The 23,125-nt window shown below is 37.1% G+C and overlaps 1 protein-coding gene across 1 annotated transcript in view; it reads right to left on the reverse strand.

The window, feature by feature from the left end:
* CSMD1 (CUB and Sushi multiple domains 1) overlaps positions 1 to 17,290 on the reverse strand; it is a 2,896,277-nt gene extending 2,878,987 nt beyond the window's left edge. Inside the window, exons 1-2 of the mRNA XM_030195161.1 lie at positions 17,137 to 17,290; positions 16,699 to 16,915 (exon numbers count right to left, since the gene is read on the reverse strand). Coding sequence (XP_030051021.1) covers positions 16,699 to 16,915; positions 17,137 to 17,290 — 371 coding nt within the window. The remainder of the gene's footprint in view (positions 1 to 16,698; positions 16,916 to 17,136) is intronic.
* Positions 17,291 to 23,125: the final 5,835 nt, after the last annotated feature.

Consider the following 23,125-nt stretch of genomic DNA (forward strand, 5'->3'; position numbering starts at 1 on the left):
TTAGAGAGCAGTGGTATATCTACTTGCTTCAGTCAGTTACCCCGAGAGGTTTAAATGATGAGTTAGATTGGGCATCTCTGGTCTAACCAATATAATAGTTGAGGGTTGGGACTATGACATCACTACACAGATGATATTTAAATTAAATTAGCAAACGCTGCCGCCATCTTTGCCTAGGAGTAATTTAGCAGAGCTGGTGCTAGAAAGATTTCAGGGTGAGTTGCTGGATCCATAAATAACTATAGGATATACTTTGCGTAGATTCCAGGTAAGTACTGGGGTTTGGGCGAAGAGTATAATACATTGCTAAAATAAACTTTTTTTTTGTATTGTAAATTTTTTTTTTTTGTATTGTAGGGGAATGTCCTTGAGACAGCTCGCTCTCGAGCGAAACATGCATGTTGGACAATAGAACCCCTGAGCCCGACTGAATGAAAACTAAATAAGATAAGTGCATTTATTGAAAAAAAGTGTTTTTCTAGAAGAAATAGATGAATATCGTAGAGTGAACCTATGAAGACGTTGATGTTAGATACATCGCCATAAAAACCTTTGGGCTGTTGGCGATGAACATCACTGAGGTCACTAAAAATATTTAACAATCATATGAAGATAACTTATAAAGTTTATTGATAAGATGTTGTTGATGATGTGAGTTGATTGAGTTCAGGACTGTACACCAAGAAATTTTGGTATCTTGATTTAGATGGTTTCAGTTAAAATATTTTTGAATCAAGTCATTTGCTGAATATAAAATACGCTTAAGCATAAATGTTTTTCACATGGATTTTTTAAGTATCATATATAGAATCCCCCTTCCCCCTTGATGCATAATTTTTTCCACGCTGTTTTTTTTCACACAATTTACTAAATCTAATCCAGTATGTACTTGCACACATACACAGGTGGACTCATTTATTAACTATTAACATACATTAAAATCAATTAGTGTACATTTCAAAGCACTTAGCCTTCCAAAGTTCCATAGAAAGCTATGGAACTTTGGAAGGCTAAGTGCTTTGAAAATGAGCCCCATTATCTACTGCAGATCATGTTGCATGAGTCCTGTGGTAACTAACCCACATTAACAGGTAATAGTTCAGAAGATATCCCCAAGGTTAATAATTTTCAAGTAACCCATTTCTACAGGCTAAGCAGTTAGGACTCCTTTTACAAATCTGTACTACCAATTGAATGAGAATTGAATGGGCTTCTTCGCATTCAGTACGCTGCTAATTGGTAAACAAGATTTGTAAAAGGAACCCTTTGTTATCCACAGAAATGACACTGAAGATTGCCCTCTAGGGGGTTCATGACATAAGCTTTTTTTTGTAGATTTTACATGCAGAAATAAGCATTTATAACATTTCAAGTTTCAAGTTTATTATAGGTTTACTATCCTGCCCTTTGGGGTGCCTTTGTGGTGGCTTGCAGTCTAAAATATCATTGAAAAGGAACAAGGAAACCAAAACAAAAAGAATTTCAGACATGACTATTAGGGTAGGAGGAAAACTACAACAGTTAATAGTAAAGATAGGAGAGGAAAGAATGATAGGGAGAACTACAGGTATCTTTCAGGTACCTCCTAGTCTGCTCGCTGCAGATAGAGACTCATTTATATGCATCTTTGAAAATGTATATTTTAAGGTCAGTTTTAAACTGATCTAGCAAAGTCTGAAGGCAAAAAGAAGCTGGAAGTGAATTCCAGAGATACGGCACTTGCACATTAAATATGACATGTCTGGTGTGCTCATGTGTTATTTCTTCATGGCTTGGTATAACTAATTGATTTTGCTGCGCTGACCAAAGTGCACATGCAGGACTATAAGGAATGAGGTGACGGAAAAGATAAAGAGGATGCTTGTCTTGTAGTATTTTGAAAATAAGCATCCTACCATGATCAGCATGTTCTTTTACCCGGGAAATGTCTAAGTTTTCCCAGAGGCAAAAGTTGGGCAGAGCTGGGAAAGTTTTAAGACATAAGCATGCATTAAATAACACACAGGTATGCACACAAATTTATGCCTACCTTGCAGCAGGATATTTTGGGGAGGCTATTTTATAGAGGCAAATGTTTTTATAAAATAGGTGCAACTTACTTGTCTATATGCCAACACACAGCCTAGGTACACTGTTATAAATGTACTTGCCAAATAGAAAAAAACATAGAGAGTTATTATGATTTTACAAGGAAAAATATGTCTGCTACAATTCTATGCCTTAGGTCTATTTTTATTTGTCTTTAACTATTTCACAAGTTTAAGAGAGAACTGCTAAAAGCTATAGCAAGCAGCATGAGCTCAGACAATGGTACTGGCCATAGACTGCCAGCATAAAAAGAGCTGTGGTATTATTCAGTGACCTTCTGTTATTATCCATTGTGCTCCATTCTTATCCATCTCAGTAATTATTATTTAAAATGTTGATAGCCTCTATGTTTCACTCAGATGGAGAGGGTGAAGCGTTTTCCCACTGCAGTCATTTTTTTAAAGAGTAGTAGAATTAATGGGACGATTACTATGTTGAACAAAACATTTTGCTTTTTTTATCCTTTTTTTTTTGTTAGATAGCTTTTCTTCCATGATGCCAGACTGATTCTAGCACGGTATTATTATGGAACGCTGATAGCAGGCCCAAGCTTTTGATTTTGGACATCAACACAATGTACTTGCCTTCTACAGAATTATGCTGTACAGTAGAGAGCCGATGTTTCCAGCTGAGACTTCCCTTTTGGAGAGCATGTTTTGAAAGGCTTCTTTAGCATTTTCACATCACCCAGGAAACAAAAATAAACCCTTTCTTCTTTTCTTTTGTAAAGGAGTATGTAATTTTGTTAGTGTATTTCAGAGTTAGAGTTTAGAAAATCCCAGGTTAAACCAGCCACTGCAATATATTTGAGATAGCTGGAAATTCTATCGCTTTTGCTGTCTACTGTATAGCCAACATACTCAGACTCCTGTATTTCTATGACCACAGTAAGGGTCACAAATTCTGTCTCCTTCTGAAGAAAGTGTCAGTGCCTGTGGAAGTGCTATGGATGATAATGGGTCATGTCCAAGTCATGTTGCAATGGCTATGATGGTGAGGCAGCATATCCTTTCTCTTCCCCCCCCCCCCACTCCATGACGCAGTCTCCATGGGCAACAGATAAAGAGGATACAGCCTGAGATGCTGCATTGCTATTGCTCTTCTCTGAGCCCTAAGTTAGCATCAAAAAATGAGTCTTGAGGATTAGGAAAGAGGAGGAGTATGTGACCCACAGGGTAAGAGTTAATAAAGGGATAATGGAAGGGGGTGGATGAAGTAATTGATTGAGATCTGTGAGATAATTGGAAGGACTGCCAGGGAAAAGTGTAGTTCGGAAGTGTTTTGTGGGTTAGCAGGAAGAATGAAGGTGTGAGTGAGAAAAGGAGGTATGTGAGTAGATCCTTCCTCCTACCTTCTAATGATTCTAGATTTCCCCTTTCTTATTCCATAAAAAACATATTTATTATCCTCTCATCCCACTTTCTTCTCTTTGTGTTTCTTCTTCCCTTTACTACCTGATGCCCAAAATACCTACTCAAATCCATCCCTATGGAAACTTGATCTCAATGAGCTGTTAAAAACTGGCTCTCTTCCTCCTGCTATGGACAAAGTTTTTCTCACTCCACTACTGGAGGGATCTGGGCTAGACGTAACATCGCCTGCAAACTACCATCCAGTGGCAGACATACCCCTTTTTACTAAAGCATTAGAAACATACATTAGGAAACAAATCACTTTTTATCTGGAAACATTTTCTATTTTACACTGGTCACAATTTGGCTTCAGATCATCACATAGTATAAAAACATTGCTGCTAGTTCTAACTATATATGTCAAACAACACCTATGCAAAGGCGACTAAGTAATTCTTCTCCAATTCAATATATTGGTGACGTTCAATGTGGATAACCACATATTGCTACTCGAACACCTGGATCAGATAGGAATAACAGGGACTGTGCTCAAATGATTCAGTGAATTCCTTTCAAATCGAAGCTATTCTGTCAAGCAAAACAACCAACTTTCCAACTACTGGTCTACTAACTGTGGGGTCCTGCAGGGATCTCCCCTCTCACCGATCCTGTTCAACCTCTTTATGTCATCCCTTGTCTCAATACATCTGGGACTTAATAAACTACTATTATCCTACGTGGATGACATCCTACTTCTCTTACCAGTAACAGCATCAAACAAAGATCCAACTTAGTCTGTAGGGAATGTTATGACTGCTGTTAGCAACTGGGCCCTGACCAATAAACTGAAACTGAATGTGCAAAAACACAAGGTCCTGTGGTTCCGAAATCAGGGAGTTGAGGTCCCATCATCAATATCTTTGTTCAATGGTCAAATCTTTACAGTCAAATCTGAAACCAAAGTATTAGGGATCTTGCTTGATTCTTCACTCACCTTCTTTTCCCATATTATTCAGCTATAGAAGAAAACACTATTCAAAATGAGACAGCTACGTCTAGTCAGACCATTTTTTGACCAAAAGGCCTTCTCACTACTAGTCTAAATGTTAGTTCTACCTCACTTGGATTACTGTAATGTTCTATTTCTTGGTATTAAGTGTCAATATCAGAAAAAAACTGCAAATCATACAGAATACAGCTGCAAGACTAATATACAGATCGAATAGATATACTCGTGTTTCAACTCATCTAAACAAACTGCGCTGGCTTCCCAAAGCAGAAAGACTCAGGTTCAAAGCTGCTTGTTTATTTTTTCAAATCTAACAGGGCTTCACCTCTGACTTCTGACTAAGACTGCTTCGCTATATCTGATCCGGTTTAACAGACTGAAAGAACAACTAATGCTAGCAGTACCATTTCAAAAGACAATTCAAAATCAGAAGATTTTCAGCTCTCTATTCCCTGTACTTGGAGTCAAAATATGGAACTCTCTACCTTTTTCCATCAGAACAGAAAACAGCTACCTCAGCTTCCGGAAGAGGATTAAAACCATTCTCTTCCCAAAAACTGCTCCATAATAATCCATCATGACTTTCTACTTTCTAGTATCATCCATTATTCTTTCCTTTAGTCTCATGCATTACACCAATGGTCTCTAATGTTTCTCATACCTCACACTAAAACTATCTGTTTTTGTCTCACCTAGAATGTAAACCACACTGAACCCTGGAAAGGGGATATTAGTGGTATACAAGGAATGAAGTGATTCTACCATCCTGCCCTCTATGCCTCAGTCTCCTATGCTTCCCTTCAACTCTGTGATACTCTCTTCTCCTCTTACTGAGATTGCTTTCTCCCCCCTACCTTCAGTCTCTATCCCCCTTCTTCTCTTATCATCCATCATTAAGGTATTTTACACTCTATCCCTCTTCTCCTAAAATTAATTACTAGAACTCCTTGCAACATATCCCTCTTCTCCCAGCATTAATCACTAAGGGGCCCTTTTACTAAGCTGCGTAGGTGCCTACGCATGCCCAACATATGCCAATTTGGAACTACCGCCCAACTACCATGTGGCCCGGGTGGTAATTTCATTTTTTTATGCGTGCTGGAATTCAAAACATAGCAATCAGACTAACCTTTAGGCTATCAAAATTCAACAATGTTGAATGTTTCTCCTTCCTATATCAAACTACACTGGCTCCCCATTGAGGCAAGAGTGTTTTTCAAACTGGCCTGCTTCCTCTTTAAAACATTGCAAGGACTGATCCCCAGCTATCTACTAGTTCATTTCTGCTTTGAAATCTCAACTAGATCTAGGAGACTAGAAATTGCCAAATTCTTCACTTTCCCCTCATCTAAGGGCAAGAAGAGACTAGCGCTCTTTGACAAATCCCTTGCCATTCAAGCTGCCAGACTCTGGAAAGACATTGCTGGAATGTATTACCCTACACAATCTTATCTCATGAGCCAAAACAAGATAAAACATTTTTTATATAAGAAATATGTATTGTAATTAGAATTCTGTATATCTCCAAAGCAACTATTGTAATTCTCAGAGGAATGTTCTGATCTCTATATCACTTCAAAAAGCTTATAAACCGCTTAGAACTGAAAAGAAGTTAGCAGGATATAAACCCAAATGTAATGTAATGTACACCGATTTGCAGTTCTCTCAACTTAAAGTTTCAATCTACAATGATTATCAACAGAAATCAAACAAAATAAAACATGGAAAAAACTTAATACATTTCTTGATTAGCTTTCGAAGGTTGCCCTTCTTTGTCAGATCGGAAATAAGCAAATGTGCTAGCTGACAGTGTATATAAGTGAAAACATTCAAGCATTACTATGACAGTCTGACAGGGTGGGAGGATGGGGTGGGTAGGAGGTATGCATGGGGACATCAAAGCATATAATTGATATTTTAACAGGATGGGTGTGGATAGGTGAGGGGTGGGGTGACGAAGAAGGGCAACCTTCGAAAGCTAATCAAGAAATGTATTAAGTTATGTCCAATAAAAAAGGTATCATCTTATTTTCTTTTCCATGTTTTATTTTGTTTGATTTCTGTTGATAACCTTAAGAGTGGACTAACATGCCTACCACACTAATCTACAATGAAAATGTCATTCTGTTTATCATTCAAAAAAGATTTATACCACTCTAACACAGTACCAGTGATTCTACATGCCTGAAATCAATTAAACAAGATTGAATGATTGACAGTATTGAATGTTCCAGAGATGTCTAATAAGACAAGATGATAATAACAATGGTCAAGACTTTGTCTTATTACATCAGCTGTTGATAACAAAGCAGATTCTGTACTGTGATTTCTTTTAAAGCCAAGCTAAAAAGAATCCAACTGATTTACTTTCTCCAAAAAACTAGTAAATTGTTGCAAGACCACTTTCTCAGTCAACTTGGCCAACATAGGAAGAGATGAAATTGGTCTATAATTACTAGGGATGTCAGGATCTAAATTATGATTATTAGTTAAAGGATGCACAGAAGTGATTTTTAATACAGATGATAGTTTTCCTTATGGCAGTCAGTGCAAGAAATAATTTTACTCCACTTGCTCAGATGACCAATGTTGAATATAAATCACTAGAAGAGATGGTCAGCAATAATGTTCTCAAAATCAACTTAATCTCATCCTCACTAACATCAAAAGTATTTCACAATACTAAAACGTTCCTTTGGTCTGTTCAAAGCTTCACATCTCTTTTTCTGATAATTTCCACCCTTTTCCTGATTTACAGAAGATTTATATTCATCTATTTTCACCCCCCCAAAATTCTCTCAAATCAATACCCCATATGTTTCTCCAATTTCTCTCTGATTGTCTCTCCTTGATAGCATCAAAACATCAGAATACCAAAGTTAAACCTCACTTTTTGGTCTAAACTTCGTTGGAGCAATTTCATCTAACATCATAGAAGTATTTTCCTCTTTTCCATCAGCTCGTCTACCTTTTTATCTTGAAAATCATTCCCTAAATATCCACACATCTTCTCTGCAATATGGTAGTATCAATATTCACTCGCATCATTCATGCCTCTATATGTTTTCCATACTTGCTGGCAACATAAATTAAAACATTTAAGTATTAAATGTTTTAATTTATGTTACCAGCAAGTACGGAAAACATTTTGATGCAAGCACATCAGAATTAAAGCAATATGTCCACATTTTAATGATTAATTTGATAAATGTTGAACCCACCTGTTATCTAGAAATGGAGAGTTTAAGCCAGTGTTCAACTGGACCTACTATTACAGTTACAGTCTGAATACTAATCCACTGGCAAAAATGAATCAATAAAAACAATTGAATCTGTACAATGTTGGCCACTGACAAATGCAAAATCTTTGATTACACATATCATGTAGCATGGAAACAAGTTTACTCATAGTGAGGACCAGCCAGCAAACAATAATTAATGTTAAATGCAGAGTAATGCACAGCTGCTCCTACAAATGTTAGACAGCTGCTGTAGTCTGTTACATCTTTGTGCTTACACAGCTGTCTTTATCATTCATTTTCTGTTATTGGTGCCTGAACACTTCATGCCCTCTCTCCTTAAATCTTGAGTTTGCATAAGCAAAGTAAATGTAATGGATACCCATATTAAATACAGAATTAGTGACCCACCAACACACTGTTTGACAAATAGCTGTTATGGTTGCTACAATCATATCTAGGAACTTATAACCACTGCAATTTTTATATGATGTTTATTCAATTAAAAATAATAAAACATTGTTACAATATTGCATCCACATAGTACAGATACTATGCCAGCTTAATACACCAGTTCTGATACTGGATCATTGTACAGTGGACCATGGGACAGGGAAGAACATCCTTAGTTTTCACAGTGAAAAACAGGACAAAAGGTTCTAAGCAGTAACTCATATAACTAAAAGTTATTTATTAAAATCTTGAGTAAAAAGACACTAAGGGGCCCTTTTACTAAGCTGTGTAAGCGTCTACACGCACCCAACATGCGCCAAAATGGAGTTACCACTCGGCTACCACATGGCTCTTGTGATAATTTCATTTTTGGCGCGTGTCTGATAAGTGTGTCTGAAAAATAATTTTTATTTTCGTAGAAACGTATTGGGCACACACCGAGTGGCATTTGATGCATGTAGGGCATTACCGCCTGGTTACTGTGTGAGTCTTTACTGCTAAGTCAAGGACTCAGACCCAAAATGGACGCATGGCAATTTTCATTTTGCCGCACGTCCATTTTCAGCAAAAAATTTAAAAGGCATTTTTTTTTATAGGTGCACTGAAAAATGATTATGCACATGCCCAAAACACGCATCCACACTATCGAAGGCCATTTTTCAGTGCACCTTTGTAAAAGGACCCCTATTTGGAAATATAAGCAAGATACTTTTGTATAGTTTTGCTTGGGGAAGCATAGTGGATATTTTCCCATACCACATGGGGAACTGAAGCATTCATAACCTGTGATGAAGTATTACCACAAAACCCAGTGCTCAAAATGCAGATATTGTGCTATTGACTAAAAGGGCAGATACGTGCACTCTTAATTTACATCATGTCAAAGCATGTTCTTACTCTCACAATGTTTTGCCTCCATACTGAAAACTTTAATCACATTTGAGTCATGCAAAAATAGCTACTAAATAAATTAAGTCTTTGTTGCAAATTAACCTTGATATGACCCCCTTAGCAGCTTGTCCCATGACTGTGATTATGAGGAGTAGTAGTACAAGCAAGGCAGAGGAAGAATGTATTGGTTGAGGAATTCAACCAGACACAAGAGATAACGTATGTTTAAAGAAGTCAAAGTGGAATAACAGGTGTGAAAATAATAAGAACTAAAAGAAAATAGATAGGTTAACACTAGCATGCTGATTACAATGAATCAGTCAACTCGTATAGGCATGTTACATTGTAAAGCCACCATCCTTCAGGTGGGATTTTTTATGAGTTAATTATTTCCCTCAGCAACATAATCCTTCATTATATCCTGTTAGCACTGAGTTTATGTGGACAAATGTCCCTGATACTAGTAGAATTATTTTAAATTTGCATAAAGATAGAGCTGTCTAAACAAGTCTTCGGAGATGAGTGATTTATTGAAGACAAAAATCTCATTTTTTTTCATCCCAAGACTTCAGTTGTACTCTAATTAACCCTAATTCATTTCACTATGTCTGAACAGAACTGCAGCTATGATCATATATCTTATTTTTTATAATAGTCATTTTAGATCCTGTATAATATAAATTCTGAGTAGATTTAATCTATATCTTTTACAGCTTGTATGGGACCCTGTTTACTAAGCCACGCTGTAGGCATGCTAGCGTTTTTAGCACACGCTAATGCTAGTTACACCCATATATTCCTATGGGTGTCTCTAGCATTAGCACACATTAAAAATGCTAGTATATCTTAGTGAACAGGGTCCATGGTGTTTCAAAAGATTTGATAGGCTACTCCTTTACTGCGGAAATTGTACTAGCTTCCGGTGCAAACTCAAATTTATATTAAGGTCTGATCTTTGTTTTTTGAGATCTCTTATTTATTTATTTATAGTATTTATACCCTGCTCTTTCCCGCTCAATAGCAGGTTCGGTGCGGCTTACAAGGTATGGTACAAAGTGTCACAGAGATAAAACAAAGTATGGTACAACGTATCACAAAGGTAACCCAGTTATAGAGAGTAGGACAATAGGACGAGACGTGGGGGAGAGGATTGGAGTATGGATGGTTCTCAAAAATGAAATTACCGCAAGAGCCACATGGTAGTCGGGCAGTAAGTCCATTTTGGCATGCGTTGGTGTTATGTGTCAGTCTAGTACTTCTGCTAGAGCTGGTGATATTACTGGCCCAATCGCATCCCATTTCCAGCATATTTTTTATTTTTTCCACTGGGTTAGTGCGGGAACTCCTACCAACTCCTAAATAGCAGGTGGTTAGGGTTCCCCCAGGAAATGGTCAAACAATTATACACTTACCGCACAACCATTTCCTTTTTTTTTTTCAGAAAAACCCTACTGCAGTAAAAGTGCCCCTGAGTTTCACTAAACTTAGTTTTGAGTCTAAAAAGTGGATGGCAACAATTAAAGATTTTGGACGGGGGGGGGGGGGGGGAGGCATTTAACAATGATTTTGTTTTCATTAGAACCTTACAGGATCATAAGTCTAGGCAAATGACTTGCAGGCCTAAATTTAGGAGCATAGCACTTAAAAACCTACATTTATGTGAAATTTCAGTTCAAACTTTTGCTAAAGTGCAATAAAGGGCCCTTTTACTAAGCTGTGTAGGCGCCTGTGCGGGACCAATGTGTGTCAATTCAGAACTTCTGCCCGGCTACCGCATGGCCCGAATGGTAATTTCATTTTTTCATGCATTCAGTATACGCGCCAGAAAATATATTTTATTTTCTGGCATGCGGTGTTAACTGGGTGGTTATCAGGATTGTATGCGTGCTGATGATTATCACCCAGTTATTCATGAGACCTTACCGCTAAGTGAACGGGGGGAGGGAAGGTCTCAGGCCCAAAATGGACACATGCCAATTTTCATTTTGCTGCATGTCCATTTTTGGCCAAATAAAAGGCCTTTTTTGTAGGCATCTGAAAAATGGACCTGCGCGCATCCAATACACACGTCTACAACAGTGCAGGCAATTTTTTTGGTGCACCTTAAGAAAAGGACCCCTTAGTTAGCAATTACTGTTTAGATTGGCGTTCAGTAATTGGTAACACATGACTGCAGAAACAGTTCCTGCACTGGTTGACCTGCAACTGCATGCCCTGGAAATGGACCGTACCTTGCAGTTAGTGCACAATAATTTTTCTCATGTTAGCTGTTACCAGTGCAGATAGAGAGCAAAACGTTAACTAGGCACCCCAATTAGGCGCACAGAGGGAATTCTTGTAGGAGCCTTTCGATAACAGAATTTAGATGCCTACTTTCCACACGACGTGGTGACCTTCCGTAAACTATTGAAAACTTATTTATTTAAGAAAGCATACAATAACAACTCATCATAAATTCAAATTAACAAAACACAACTATACAACATGTATTCTCTATATCTCTACTGTTTTTGCTAATTATCTTGATTTCCAGTTTAATGATCCTAATTATTCAAGCTTTTTTGTCATGAATGAAGTTTAACCTATTACCTTTAGCTCTTATCATAGGACGAACTTTCCTCTTGTAACCTAACCTAATTTGTCCCTTTACCCCAACTATGTATTTCTCCTATCCGGAACTGTTAATCACCACTTACGGAATTATGTAAGCCACGTTGAGCCTGCAAATAGGTGGGAAAATGTGAGATACAAATGTTATAAATAAATAAATAAATACATAAATACATAAATAAATAATAGAGTACCAACATAACTGGGTATTAACAGGCCTAACTTTTAGGTGCTCATACTTATGGCTGGCATAAGTGTATGCTTCTAAGTACAGGAGAGACACATGTAACTTACAAATATCTATAAGTTATGCACATAAGTAAGATTTCAGTTTATGTCCTACCCATGCTTCACCCCATTGTATGTCCCCTTGCAAATACACAGTATAGGAGGAAATTCTACATTTGGTGCTAAACTTTAGCTGCTACTTCTGCACTGAATTTTCGGTGTGAATGAAAGCATTCTAATGGGGCAGAAACGGCAGTTCCATATGAAAACTCACTTACTTGCCCATTTATAGAATAGCTCATAAAAGGTCCGCATGGATCTGTAAAGGGGGCATGGCATGGGCAGGCCAGAGGCATTCCCTTAAAATGTGCATAGTATTATTGAATGTAGCTGATTCACGCCCAACTTGCGCACCAGGATTTACACCTCCTTTCAGTTGAGGTAACTGCTCATACCCAAAGTTACAACGCTACATGCAATTTTATAAAAGATGCCAATCCCAGAATGCACATTAAAAAAAACCATTTGGGTGCCAAATTTTGAGCACCATTTGTAGAATTTCCCCTTAAACAGGTATTTGCACTAAAACATTTAGGGGGCCATACTAGCATTTATATACATATATGCATTCATATTTATTTATTAGGATTTATTTACCACTTTTTTGAAAGCATTCACTCCAGGCGGTGTCCAATAAGAATAGATCAAACATGAGCAATAGACAATTACAGCAATAAAAATATTCAAAAACAATACAAAGTATGGCATGGTATATTACTTACAATGTCAACACAATACGTAATAGAACAATATAACAGGATTGAAATATTTTCAAGAAATGCCAGTCCATTAAACAGAAACTACGTACTCCAACATCTACCCAACTTCTAAAACTGCAAAAACACCATCTGCAAAACTACGTACACAACAGGATTTAGCCACCAGGGTTCCAAATGGTGGAACTTGATACCAAAACCCATAAGAATCATCATAGATCTTCTCCAATTCAGAAAAGAAATGAAAACCTACCTCTTCAAAAACTTCTACAGCTAATCACAAAGATATAGTCGCCTTCATTTCAAATGTACCCTTCAAAAACTATATGAATAAACTTCACCAAAGCTCTACAGCTGAACTCAAAAGCTACCACTCTCCAATTTTGCACAATATTGTAACTTCACCAAAATGTAAATTGTAAGCCAATTTGAACCGAAATTTGTTTTTGGATAATAGTGGGATACAAGAATGCATAAGTAAAATAAAAATAAACAAATAAAAGTGTCCTTAAACTAATGTGTTTAGATGAAAATAGGGGACACATTTAGGAACCTAACTTACTTATATTTTCCAGTTATAATTTAAGGGGTGTTTTTTGAACATCAGGCCTGGTGAAGTTAAACTAACATTCAAAAGTAAGCTCTATAATAATTATATAAACAACCCAATCTGCTAACTATATAATGTGAATTTTATTTACCAATAAGGGTAATTCTATTACAGGGCATCTAGAATAAGAGGATATGCAGGCACTTACTTTTCTTTATGGAATATTAGTGCAGGAGGCAGAAAATGTGCTTACATTTAGAACTGGGTTCAGTAACTGGTGCTCAAAAGTTAGTGCTGAATGGTATTCTATAAAGTGTGTTCTAAGATGGCCATCCTTTACAGAATAGAGTATGGGATTCACACTCAACTTTAGGTGTGATGAGTTACACCAACTGAAACCAGGTATAAATACTGATGCACAAGTTGGGTGCTGATCCAAATTATTCTATAACATTCCACACATCTTAAGAGAATGTCCCTGATCTGACCATGTCCCTCCTATCTTTATACTTCATTTATAGATACATGCAGAAATACTTGGATACTATTCTATTAATAGGCATGTGTGTTTTGTTGTGGATCTGTCATTTATAGTCCATTTCAGTGCCTTGCATCTGTTATACCAGTGGTTCCCAAACCTAGTCCTGGAGGCACCCCAGCCAATCAGGTTTTCAGTATATCCACAATGAATATTCATGATAGAGATATGCACGCATGCAGTGGAGGCAGTGCATGCAAATCAATCTCATGAATATTCATTGTGAGTATCCTGAAAATCTCACTGGCCTGGGTGCCTCCAAGACCAGGTTTGGGAACCACTGTGCTAGGCTGTTTTTCTGTACTGAAAACTCAGCACAGATGTAGCTCATAATGTTAGGCAGCATATGCAGAATTCCCCTTTTAATGTGCTCTATTGCTGGTAGAAATACCTAAGTCTAAATGTTAGCCAGAATGCTCCTAGAGTATAATTTATATGCACATTTGCACATTCCACCCATGTTCAACCTAAATTGTACCCATGCACAAGGTCACTGGCAAGGTATGCACCGTTAAAACATGATGCATGCTTTTCCGCTAGTCAGTGTTCTATAAGAGGCGATTTGTGCATGTAAGTGGCCACTTATGCACATAAAGACTAGAATACCACCATTTATGCACCTTCCTGCTGGCTAAATCTAGATGGCTCATTATAGAATTATCCAGAATGGAGAGAAAGCTACACTTACATTTACCAATTTATTTTTGAAAGAACAAAAAGTCACAAAAGGTGAGAGAACCGGTACTTGATTTCACTCAGCTTTGAAAACTGAATATGTTTCATGAATACGGGCCATAGGAGAAAGGACTGATTAGCAAATGCTTGTTCTCTGGAATGCTTTGTGGTTGGCTGCATCTTTGGTAATGTTGATTTTAATGCTGAACTGTCAAGTTTATCTGGTAAGAAAGAAGTTCAAATGGCTGCAAAAATGATGACTGGATATTTTACTATCGCCTAGAGAAAAGACTGATTACTGGCAGTGTCCTCAGAAACATTTGTTTTAATTATGAAATAGCTGTGAGGGGCATATTGAACAACTTCCTAATGTACTATGATTTGATTGAGCATTTCTTATGAATAAGGCACTTGTATGTTTTTGAAAAATTCATCAACAGTTGACAATTCTATGCTGATTAGTGATTAGCTATACCTGGTAAACAGGTGTAGGATTGCTGATTCAGTACCCATGGATCTTTGGGGATTTTATTCACAAACAAAAGGCATCCTGAATTTGTACAGTTGTGATTATACGGTTCTAGGTCAGTTTCCACCTGGACAGTTCCCACCGGACAGTTCCCACTCACCAATTTCCATCTGGAAAATAGCCACCTAAGACAATTACCATCACTCCATGGAGGACAATTCTTATCCTTAACAATCATGAAGCATCACAGTCTGAAATTTATCTCCTTCCCTTTCCCCTTCCAGATATTTGTGTATGTCCTCCCCACACATCCCCAAACATTACCTTTAACACATCATGCACACCACACCAACAAAAATTAAATAAATCAAAATCAAAATTAATGAAGAGAATAAATTATCTATCTATCTATCTATCTATCTATCTATCTATCTATCTATCTATCTATCTATCTATCTATCTATCTATCTATCTATCTATCTATCTATCTATCTATCTATCTATCCTTACAGAAAATATTACCAACACATCCACAACACACAATGACACTTCTCATAAAAAATACAATACATAAGAAAAATATGGAGAAGAGACGGCTGAGGGGAGACATGATAGAGGTATATAAAATAATGAGTGGAGTGGAACAGGTGGATGTGGAGCGTCTGTTCACACTTTCCAAAAATACTAGGACTAGGGGGCATGCGATGAAACTACAGTGTAGTAAATTTAAAACAAATCGGAGAATAGTTTTCTTCACCCAACGCGTAATTAAACTCTGGAATTCGTTGCCGGAGAACGTGGTGAAGGCGGTTAGCTTGACAGAGTTTAGAAAGGGGTTAGACGGTTTCCTAAAGGACAAGTCCATAAGCCGCTACTAAATGGACTTGGAAAAAATCCACAATTCCAGAAATAACACGTATAGAATGTTTGTACGTTTGGGAAGCTTGCCAGGTGCCTTGGCCTGGATTGGCCGCTGTCGTGGACTGGATGCTGGGCTCGATGGACCCTTGGTCTTTTCCCAGTGTGGCATTACGTATGTACTTATAACAGCAGAACACCAACACACACACACACACACACACACACAAAATGAAAACTACATGCCCGTAACACATAGCCGGGGGGGGACAGTCCTAGGAGGGGAATTGTCCACCTTGGGGGAAAAAAGTCCTAGGAGGGAATTCTCCAGGTGGGAATTGGTTGGGTGAAACTGTCCAGTGGGAACCATCCAGGCGGCAACTAGCCAACTTCAGATTGCAATACATAAAATAGTAACATTATCCCCTTGGAGCAGGCATGTTATACCTTGACTGCCTTTCTGTGACAAAAGGAAGTGGAATTTGTCAGTAATACTCTGACTTCTTCAACTTGAATGACACAAAACTGGGCTTCTTCGACTTTGGGGAAGTTGTTTTCATTTTTTTATGGACAGATTTTTGCCCTTATACAGTAATATGATAGTCCCTCAGTACATGCTAAAAATCTAATCAATATAAATAGATTAATGTTTTTTAGAGTGGGGAGTAATTCCCTTCTTTTTTATTTTATTGGATTTAGACAATTATTGTACATAATTTAAAATCAGGAGATTTAAATAAATCTGGATAAAAGATCAGAAAAAAAAGTAATTTTGTTAAAAAAGAAAAATCACTGAAAGATTCTAGCAATCTAAAGTAGAATCAACATGGAAATGCTGTGGTCAACTTTTGATATAATAATGAGTCACTATTCAATTATTCGTAACACATAAATACACATTGCATTCTTTTATACTTGTGTCAAATACAGCCACATAGTAATATAAAAGGGATGTAGCATACCTCACTTTTAAGTTGCCTTGTTGAGGTTGCCCATCGTAAATTGATAAAATATCAAAATCTTCTTCAAGAGCAAATGTATGAAATGATAACTGTATCCTGTTACGTTCTCCTGTGATAATGATCCACGTGCAGTTGGCATAATTTGGATAACCATGAGGGAATCCAGGGCTTTCCACAGTTCCATTTGGACCCTGTACTAAACCTCCACAGCTCTGACCTGAAACACATAAAAGCAAGGCACATGTTAGACTTTTTTCATACTCTGATCTACTTTGTAGTCATCCCTAAAAAAAACAATCATGCCATAGTATTAACAAATATATCATACTATGATCTTTATAGTATCATTTATAATGTAGTCAACTGTTTCCAAATTTGAAGGTATTCTGTAGATACAATGAAAAATAAAATAAAAATTAACCCCCCTGATACTACTACCTGCTGCAAGTTGTACAAGGAAGGCCCAATATTCAAAACAATTGAACCAGGTAGGGGAGGTTTCTGCCTGGTTAAATCGCACTGAATAGGTCAGGAGAGGATGTTCAGTAACACTTAACTGGGTAGTGTGACAAATTTCTCCTTCAACCGCCATAACACTGTCTGGGTAGTGCTGGAATCATCTGGGGCAGAGGCTGGGCTGAGTTGGTAATTACGGGGGCACTGACAATATTCAGTGCTGGTGCCCAAATAGATAACTATGCAAGTAGAACCACTTAAATAGTCCTATCTTTGCCCAGTTAGCTATGCATTTACAGCATTGAATACCCACCATATTTGCATAACTTCCAAGTACCGCCGCTGACCTAGATATTCAGTACTGAATATTTGGAGTCAAAATTAACTGATGGTCAGTTTTTATAAAGAAAAAAACAGTGACCACTGCCAACTGAATATTGACCTGGGAAAAACAAACAAAACACAAAGGGGTAAAATGCTACTTCTAATTAATACTTGTTCATGCAAAGCAGTATGAGCTAGATCCAGTAAATGGCACCCACAGTTAGGAACCGGGATGATCTGCACTAAACTAGTATTCTGTAAAGGGTGCTTTGTGTGGAATGGCTTTTATAGAACACTAGCTTACCGTGTATTTCACGCCTAACATTTGGTGCAAGCCTTTACACTTGCCAAAGGCTGGTGTAAATGCTGGCATCCAACTAATGGCAGTTAGGCACAGAAATGCAGGTATTTTATAACACCACATCTAAATTCTGGGAAAACCCTTGACCAGCCCATGCCCCTAATCTCTAAATTTCTTGAAAAGGTGGTTTTGTCGCAACTTTCACATTATGTGGAATGCTCTAACTTACTTCATCTCTCTCAATCTGGCTTTTGCCCAGGTCACTCAACAGAAACTATAATGATTTCATTAATGAATGACCTTCATTCTGCTTTTGAGGGCAGTAGTACTCTGGTAATTACACCAGATCTCACAGCCGGATTTGATCTTGCTGATCACTCATTGTTGCTATCTAGGCTTTCCTCCTTTGGTATCAGAGGGGTAGTGTTTAAGTGGTTTTATTCTCTTACATATCATTATTTCTTAGTTTCTCTTCCTTCTACCACTGATCCCAAACCTTTGATTTCAAGTGTTCCTCAGTGTTCTGCACTCTTTCCTCTTAAATGTTGTGTGCTCCTTTTTTATTCTCATACAATCATTTTTCAGTTAGATTTTATATGCATGCTAACAATATTTTACTAGCTTATTCTCAGGATTCTTCTGTTCCTGATCTTTCAACTCTTCAAACCTGTTTGGATGCTACAAATGGCTTTCCTCCAACAGGCTTATTCTTAATTCATCCAAAACCATGGCTCTCTGGGTCACTGGTTGTGGTTCTTTTCTGGCTATTACTCCCAAACTGTGAGGTTCACCTATCACATTAGTGGATTCAATGCGTTACTAAGGCGTAACTTTGAATTTCCAATTGACATTTAATACCCACATTTCCTTTACTGTATGATCATGTTCTTCTTCCTTATGTCTTGTTTGCTTCCTCTGATATTATGTAGATGACTCTGTCTGTGCTTCTCTTCTTTATTCCTTGGTTTCTTCCAGTCTTGACTACTGCAGTATCATCTATTCTTGTCTCCATGCTTCTTCTCTTAAACGCTTGCAAACAGTTCAAAATATCGCCGTCCGAATTCTGTCCCATGCTCATCACTATGTTCATGTTTCCCCCCTTTTTGCTTGTTTTTATTGGTTTCCAATAATGGCTCATGTTCAACATAAAATCTTGACCGTTGCCCATAAGATATTACATTAGCTAGTTAACCAATTAAGTTATATGTATTGTTATAGAATACACTTTTATTTCCACCCAGAAATTAAGGTGCCATATATAGAATCTGGGAAATAACTCCTAATTATTGCCAATTAAGTGCTTATGAATACTAATTATTGATTATTGGTGCCAATTTAGCCAATTACTTTGTGCGCAGTTCTATGATTTGCACCCAAAATTGTGCGCCTAGCTTTGGGTGAACTATACAAAATCTGGAGGCAAGTTGTTGCTCTTTGTACTGCTGGCATTCTTTTTAAACACTATCAAGGATCAATTTCTCTCCAGTTCAACAGGAAAATATGTAACCGTTTCAACAAAGCTACTTTCTTATAGTTTCTTTTTCTTCTTTTCCGTGTTGCTCCCATTTCTCCTTACCAGATGCATTTTCTCACCATCCCTAAGGCTCAGTAAATCAATGCAGTGACAGTAACAATGAGGAGCAGGTTGTAAATCTGGCTTGGCTTGGCTTTTATCTGCCTTGTCAACTAGTTTGGATGATGAGCCAAGCCAAAATCATCTGCTGGGCCTGAGCCATATTCCGGTCTTTTATGATTCATTTAACTCTAGGTGAGAATGAAAAGAAAATGCAGTCTTCTGCTACCATGTCTAGGGTATAATATAAATAGCTTGTATTCTGTGTGCTTTTCAGACTAACCCAGACTCCATCATCACACTTTCAGGAGGTGAAAAAGGGCAATCTCTCCCTCTGTTTCTGGGACAAGCAGTTTCTGGAAACTTGCATGCACCAATAACACTAGAATGACCACAGGGCTAAAAAGGTCTAGGATGTAATCTGTGATAGATTCTACACCTTCTCTATATATTTCATGTCTTTCATTGGCCAGAATAGTGGCTTTTATCTAACGTGGATGTTGGTGTGGTTGTTTGTGTGCATCACATCTTAGACTTTTATAAAATGCATGTTCGCTGCTCATGTTTTCTTCTTTGTGGATCTGTACGAGTAAATGTATGTGTCTGTGTGTTTGTCTGTGCTGTATGTTTGTGTCATGTTGCATTTTCACTTCTTCATTTTTGGCATGATTTGCAGTTACATGCAAAGGGAAATCCTATAGTATGTAAGTGGGGTATCATTTACAATATGGCTACAATTTGCTCTGCATTATTATTATTTTTTTGTTCTTCAAATTATTTTCTCTTCTGTGAATTCCTGAGCATATATTCAAGTATCAAAAAATAGTTTTGGGAGTGGTAGAGTAGCCTAGTGGTTAGAGCAACAGACTAAACACATGGGAAATCAAGCGCAGTCACTTCAGCATAGATTGCAAGCTCACAGGGAAATAACTATAGCATTTGAAAATCCAAACCCGTTGTATGTATGTATTTATTTATTTATTGCATTTTTACCTCATATTAGCCCGCGAGTGACTCAGGTTCAATGTGGCTTACATAACAAACAATTAAATGAATGGTACATATTAAAATTATATAAACAGATTATAAAGTACAATAAATAATGTTATAACATTGGCATGGTAAAACAGATATAACATATCTGGTGAATTAACCTGGATGCAACTGTTCTAAAGGGTAGATGGATAGAGAAGAAGAGTAAATCATAATTAAGTTTGTAAACAAAGAAGTAAAGATGAATAAATATGGGTAAAATTAGGACAAACTAGGATTAGGCAGGAAAGAAGAAGTGAAAGTATTTGTATGAATGGATAATGTTGAAATAGAATTCTTTGTTTTCTGAAAGGCTAAATTGAAAAAACTGAGTTTTCAATAGGTTTCTGGACAAGTAATCATCTGTGTATTTAATTGTTTTGGGTAGAGAATTCCAAATTTTAGTACCTTGAAATGAGAAACTGGCATTGCGAATTGTTTTATAGATTACATTCCTACAAATAGGGAAATGCAGAATGAGATATTCTCTGGATGATGATATGGCATTATGTGGGGGTAATTTAATGAGATTGTTCATATATGATGGATCAGAACCATATAGAACTTGGTGAATAAAAACATAGAACTTGAAAGATATTATATCTTTTTTTAGTAACCAGTGTAGGTTGTATAGAAGAGGAGTTGCTTTGGCAAAGCAACGTGATCTACATATGAGGCATGCATGGTATTTTGAGCAGTTTGTAATATTTTGATAAGGCCGCTTTTTCCTGCATAGAGTTGCAGTAGTTGAATTTTGATAGTACTAGGGATTGAACCAAAGTATGAAAGACTGATTTAGTGAAAAAAGGTCTTAATCTATTTAGTTTCCAATGTGAATTAAAGACACTTGAGACCACCTTAAAAATTTGACTTTCAAGGGTAAGTAATTGATCAACTGTGATTACTAATGTTTTCATTGATGAGCCAAGGGGATAAGTGATGTTCTCTAATGTAAATTTTTTAAGATTTATAGGGTGGTGAGGGTAGGTTACTGTTAGATACTTAGTTTTTTCAGTATTGAGTTTTAGTTTAAAATTAGATGCCCATTATTCCATTCATTTGATGCCTAATTTGATCAAGTTTGTTTATTTCATATAATTCTTTAGAGGATGGGATTTAAATGGTGACATTATCGGCATAAATGAATGACAAAAGACCATTTATTTCTAGTAGATTACCTAGGAGGATCATCATGATATTGAACATGATGGGGGAAAGAGGAGAACCTTGAGGTACTCCACAATCAGGAGACCATGATGAAGAAAGTGCACCTGATTGTTTGACTTGATATGACCTGGACTTTAGAAAACTAGAGAACCACAGATTCCATAATGTTCAAGGATATTTAGAAGAATATTATGGTCAACAGTGTTAAAGACATATCAAACTGAAGTATTAATATTTTGTTGCCAATACTCAGTTCTCTTATGAAGTTGGCTAAAAGAGTAGAATTTGGCTAAGAGGGTAGTAAGAACAGTTTCAGAACTATAAGAGGGTCTAAAACCATATTCTGAGCTTTGCAAGATGGAATGAGTTGGAGATATTCCATTAGTTGTTGCATGACGTCCTTCCATAACTTTAACCAATAGATGAATTGAGGCCACTGGTCTATAATTGGAGACTATACTTAAGCTTGTTTGGGTATTCCTTGGTATGGGAATCAAGATAATATTGCCATTTTGAGAGGGAAACAGACCCTGAGAAAGCATCAGAGTAAGATTTGAGTGTAAATAAAGGATGAATAGATTAGGAGTTGATCTGAGTAGGTAACTGGGGTATGTGTCAAGTAGGAATTTTGATTTTGCATATTTGAGTAGGGTGTGACTGACCTGATCAATAGTAATTGGGTGAAAAGCAGACCAAAATCTGTCTGCATGAGAACAAGATGGTAACTGACCTGAAGACTGAGGAAGTAGTCAACTGACATAAAAGCTCTAGTCTGATTTTAGTTATTTTAACATAAGAATAGCCATACTGGATCAGACCAATAGTTCATCTAGCCCAGTATCCTGCTTCCAACAGTGACCAATTCAGGTCACAAGTACCTGACAGAATCCCAAATAGGAGCAAGATTCATGCTGCTGATCCCAAGGACAAGCAGTGGCTTGACCCTGTATCTCTCTCAATAGCAGACTATGGACTTTTCCTCTAGCATATTGTCCAAACATTCTTTAAACCCAGATACACTAACCACTGATACCACATCTTCTGGCAATACGTTCCAGAGGTTAACTATTCTTTGAGTGAAAAAATATTTCCTCCTATTTATTTTAAAAGTACTACCATGTAACTTCCTTGAATGTCCTCTAGGCTTTGTACTTTTTGAAAGAGTAATAAATTAATTTAAATTTACTGGTACTATACCACTCAGTATTTTATAGACCTCTATCATATCCCCTCTCAACCATCTCTTTTCCAAGCTGAAGAGCCCTAACCTCGTAAGCCTATCATATGAGAGGAGTTCCATCCCCTTTTATCATTTTAGTTGCCCTTCTTTGAACCTTTTCTAATTCTGCTTTCTTTTTTTTTTAAGATACAGCAATTATAATTGCACACAATACTCAAGGTGTGGGCATACCATGGTGCAATACATTATTATATTGGATACAGGATGATAGTGGTCAGAGATAGATGGTTCAAAGAAAGGTTTTTTTTCAAAATAGGTTGAATGCCAACTTCCATTGAGGGGGAAGACAACCCAAAGTGAAACTAAGATTGACTTTAGAGAGAACAAGGTTAGT

Source organism: Microcaecilia unicolor, chromosome 3 (assembly GCF_901765095.1).
Source record: "Microcaecilia unicolor chromosome 3, aMicUni1.1, whole genome shotgun sequence".
Taxonomy (NCBI): Eukaryota; Metazoa; Chordata; class Amphibia; order Gymnophiona; family Siphonopidae; genus Microcaecilia; species Microcaecilia unicolor.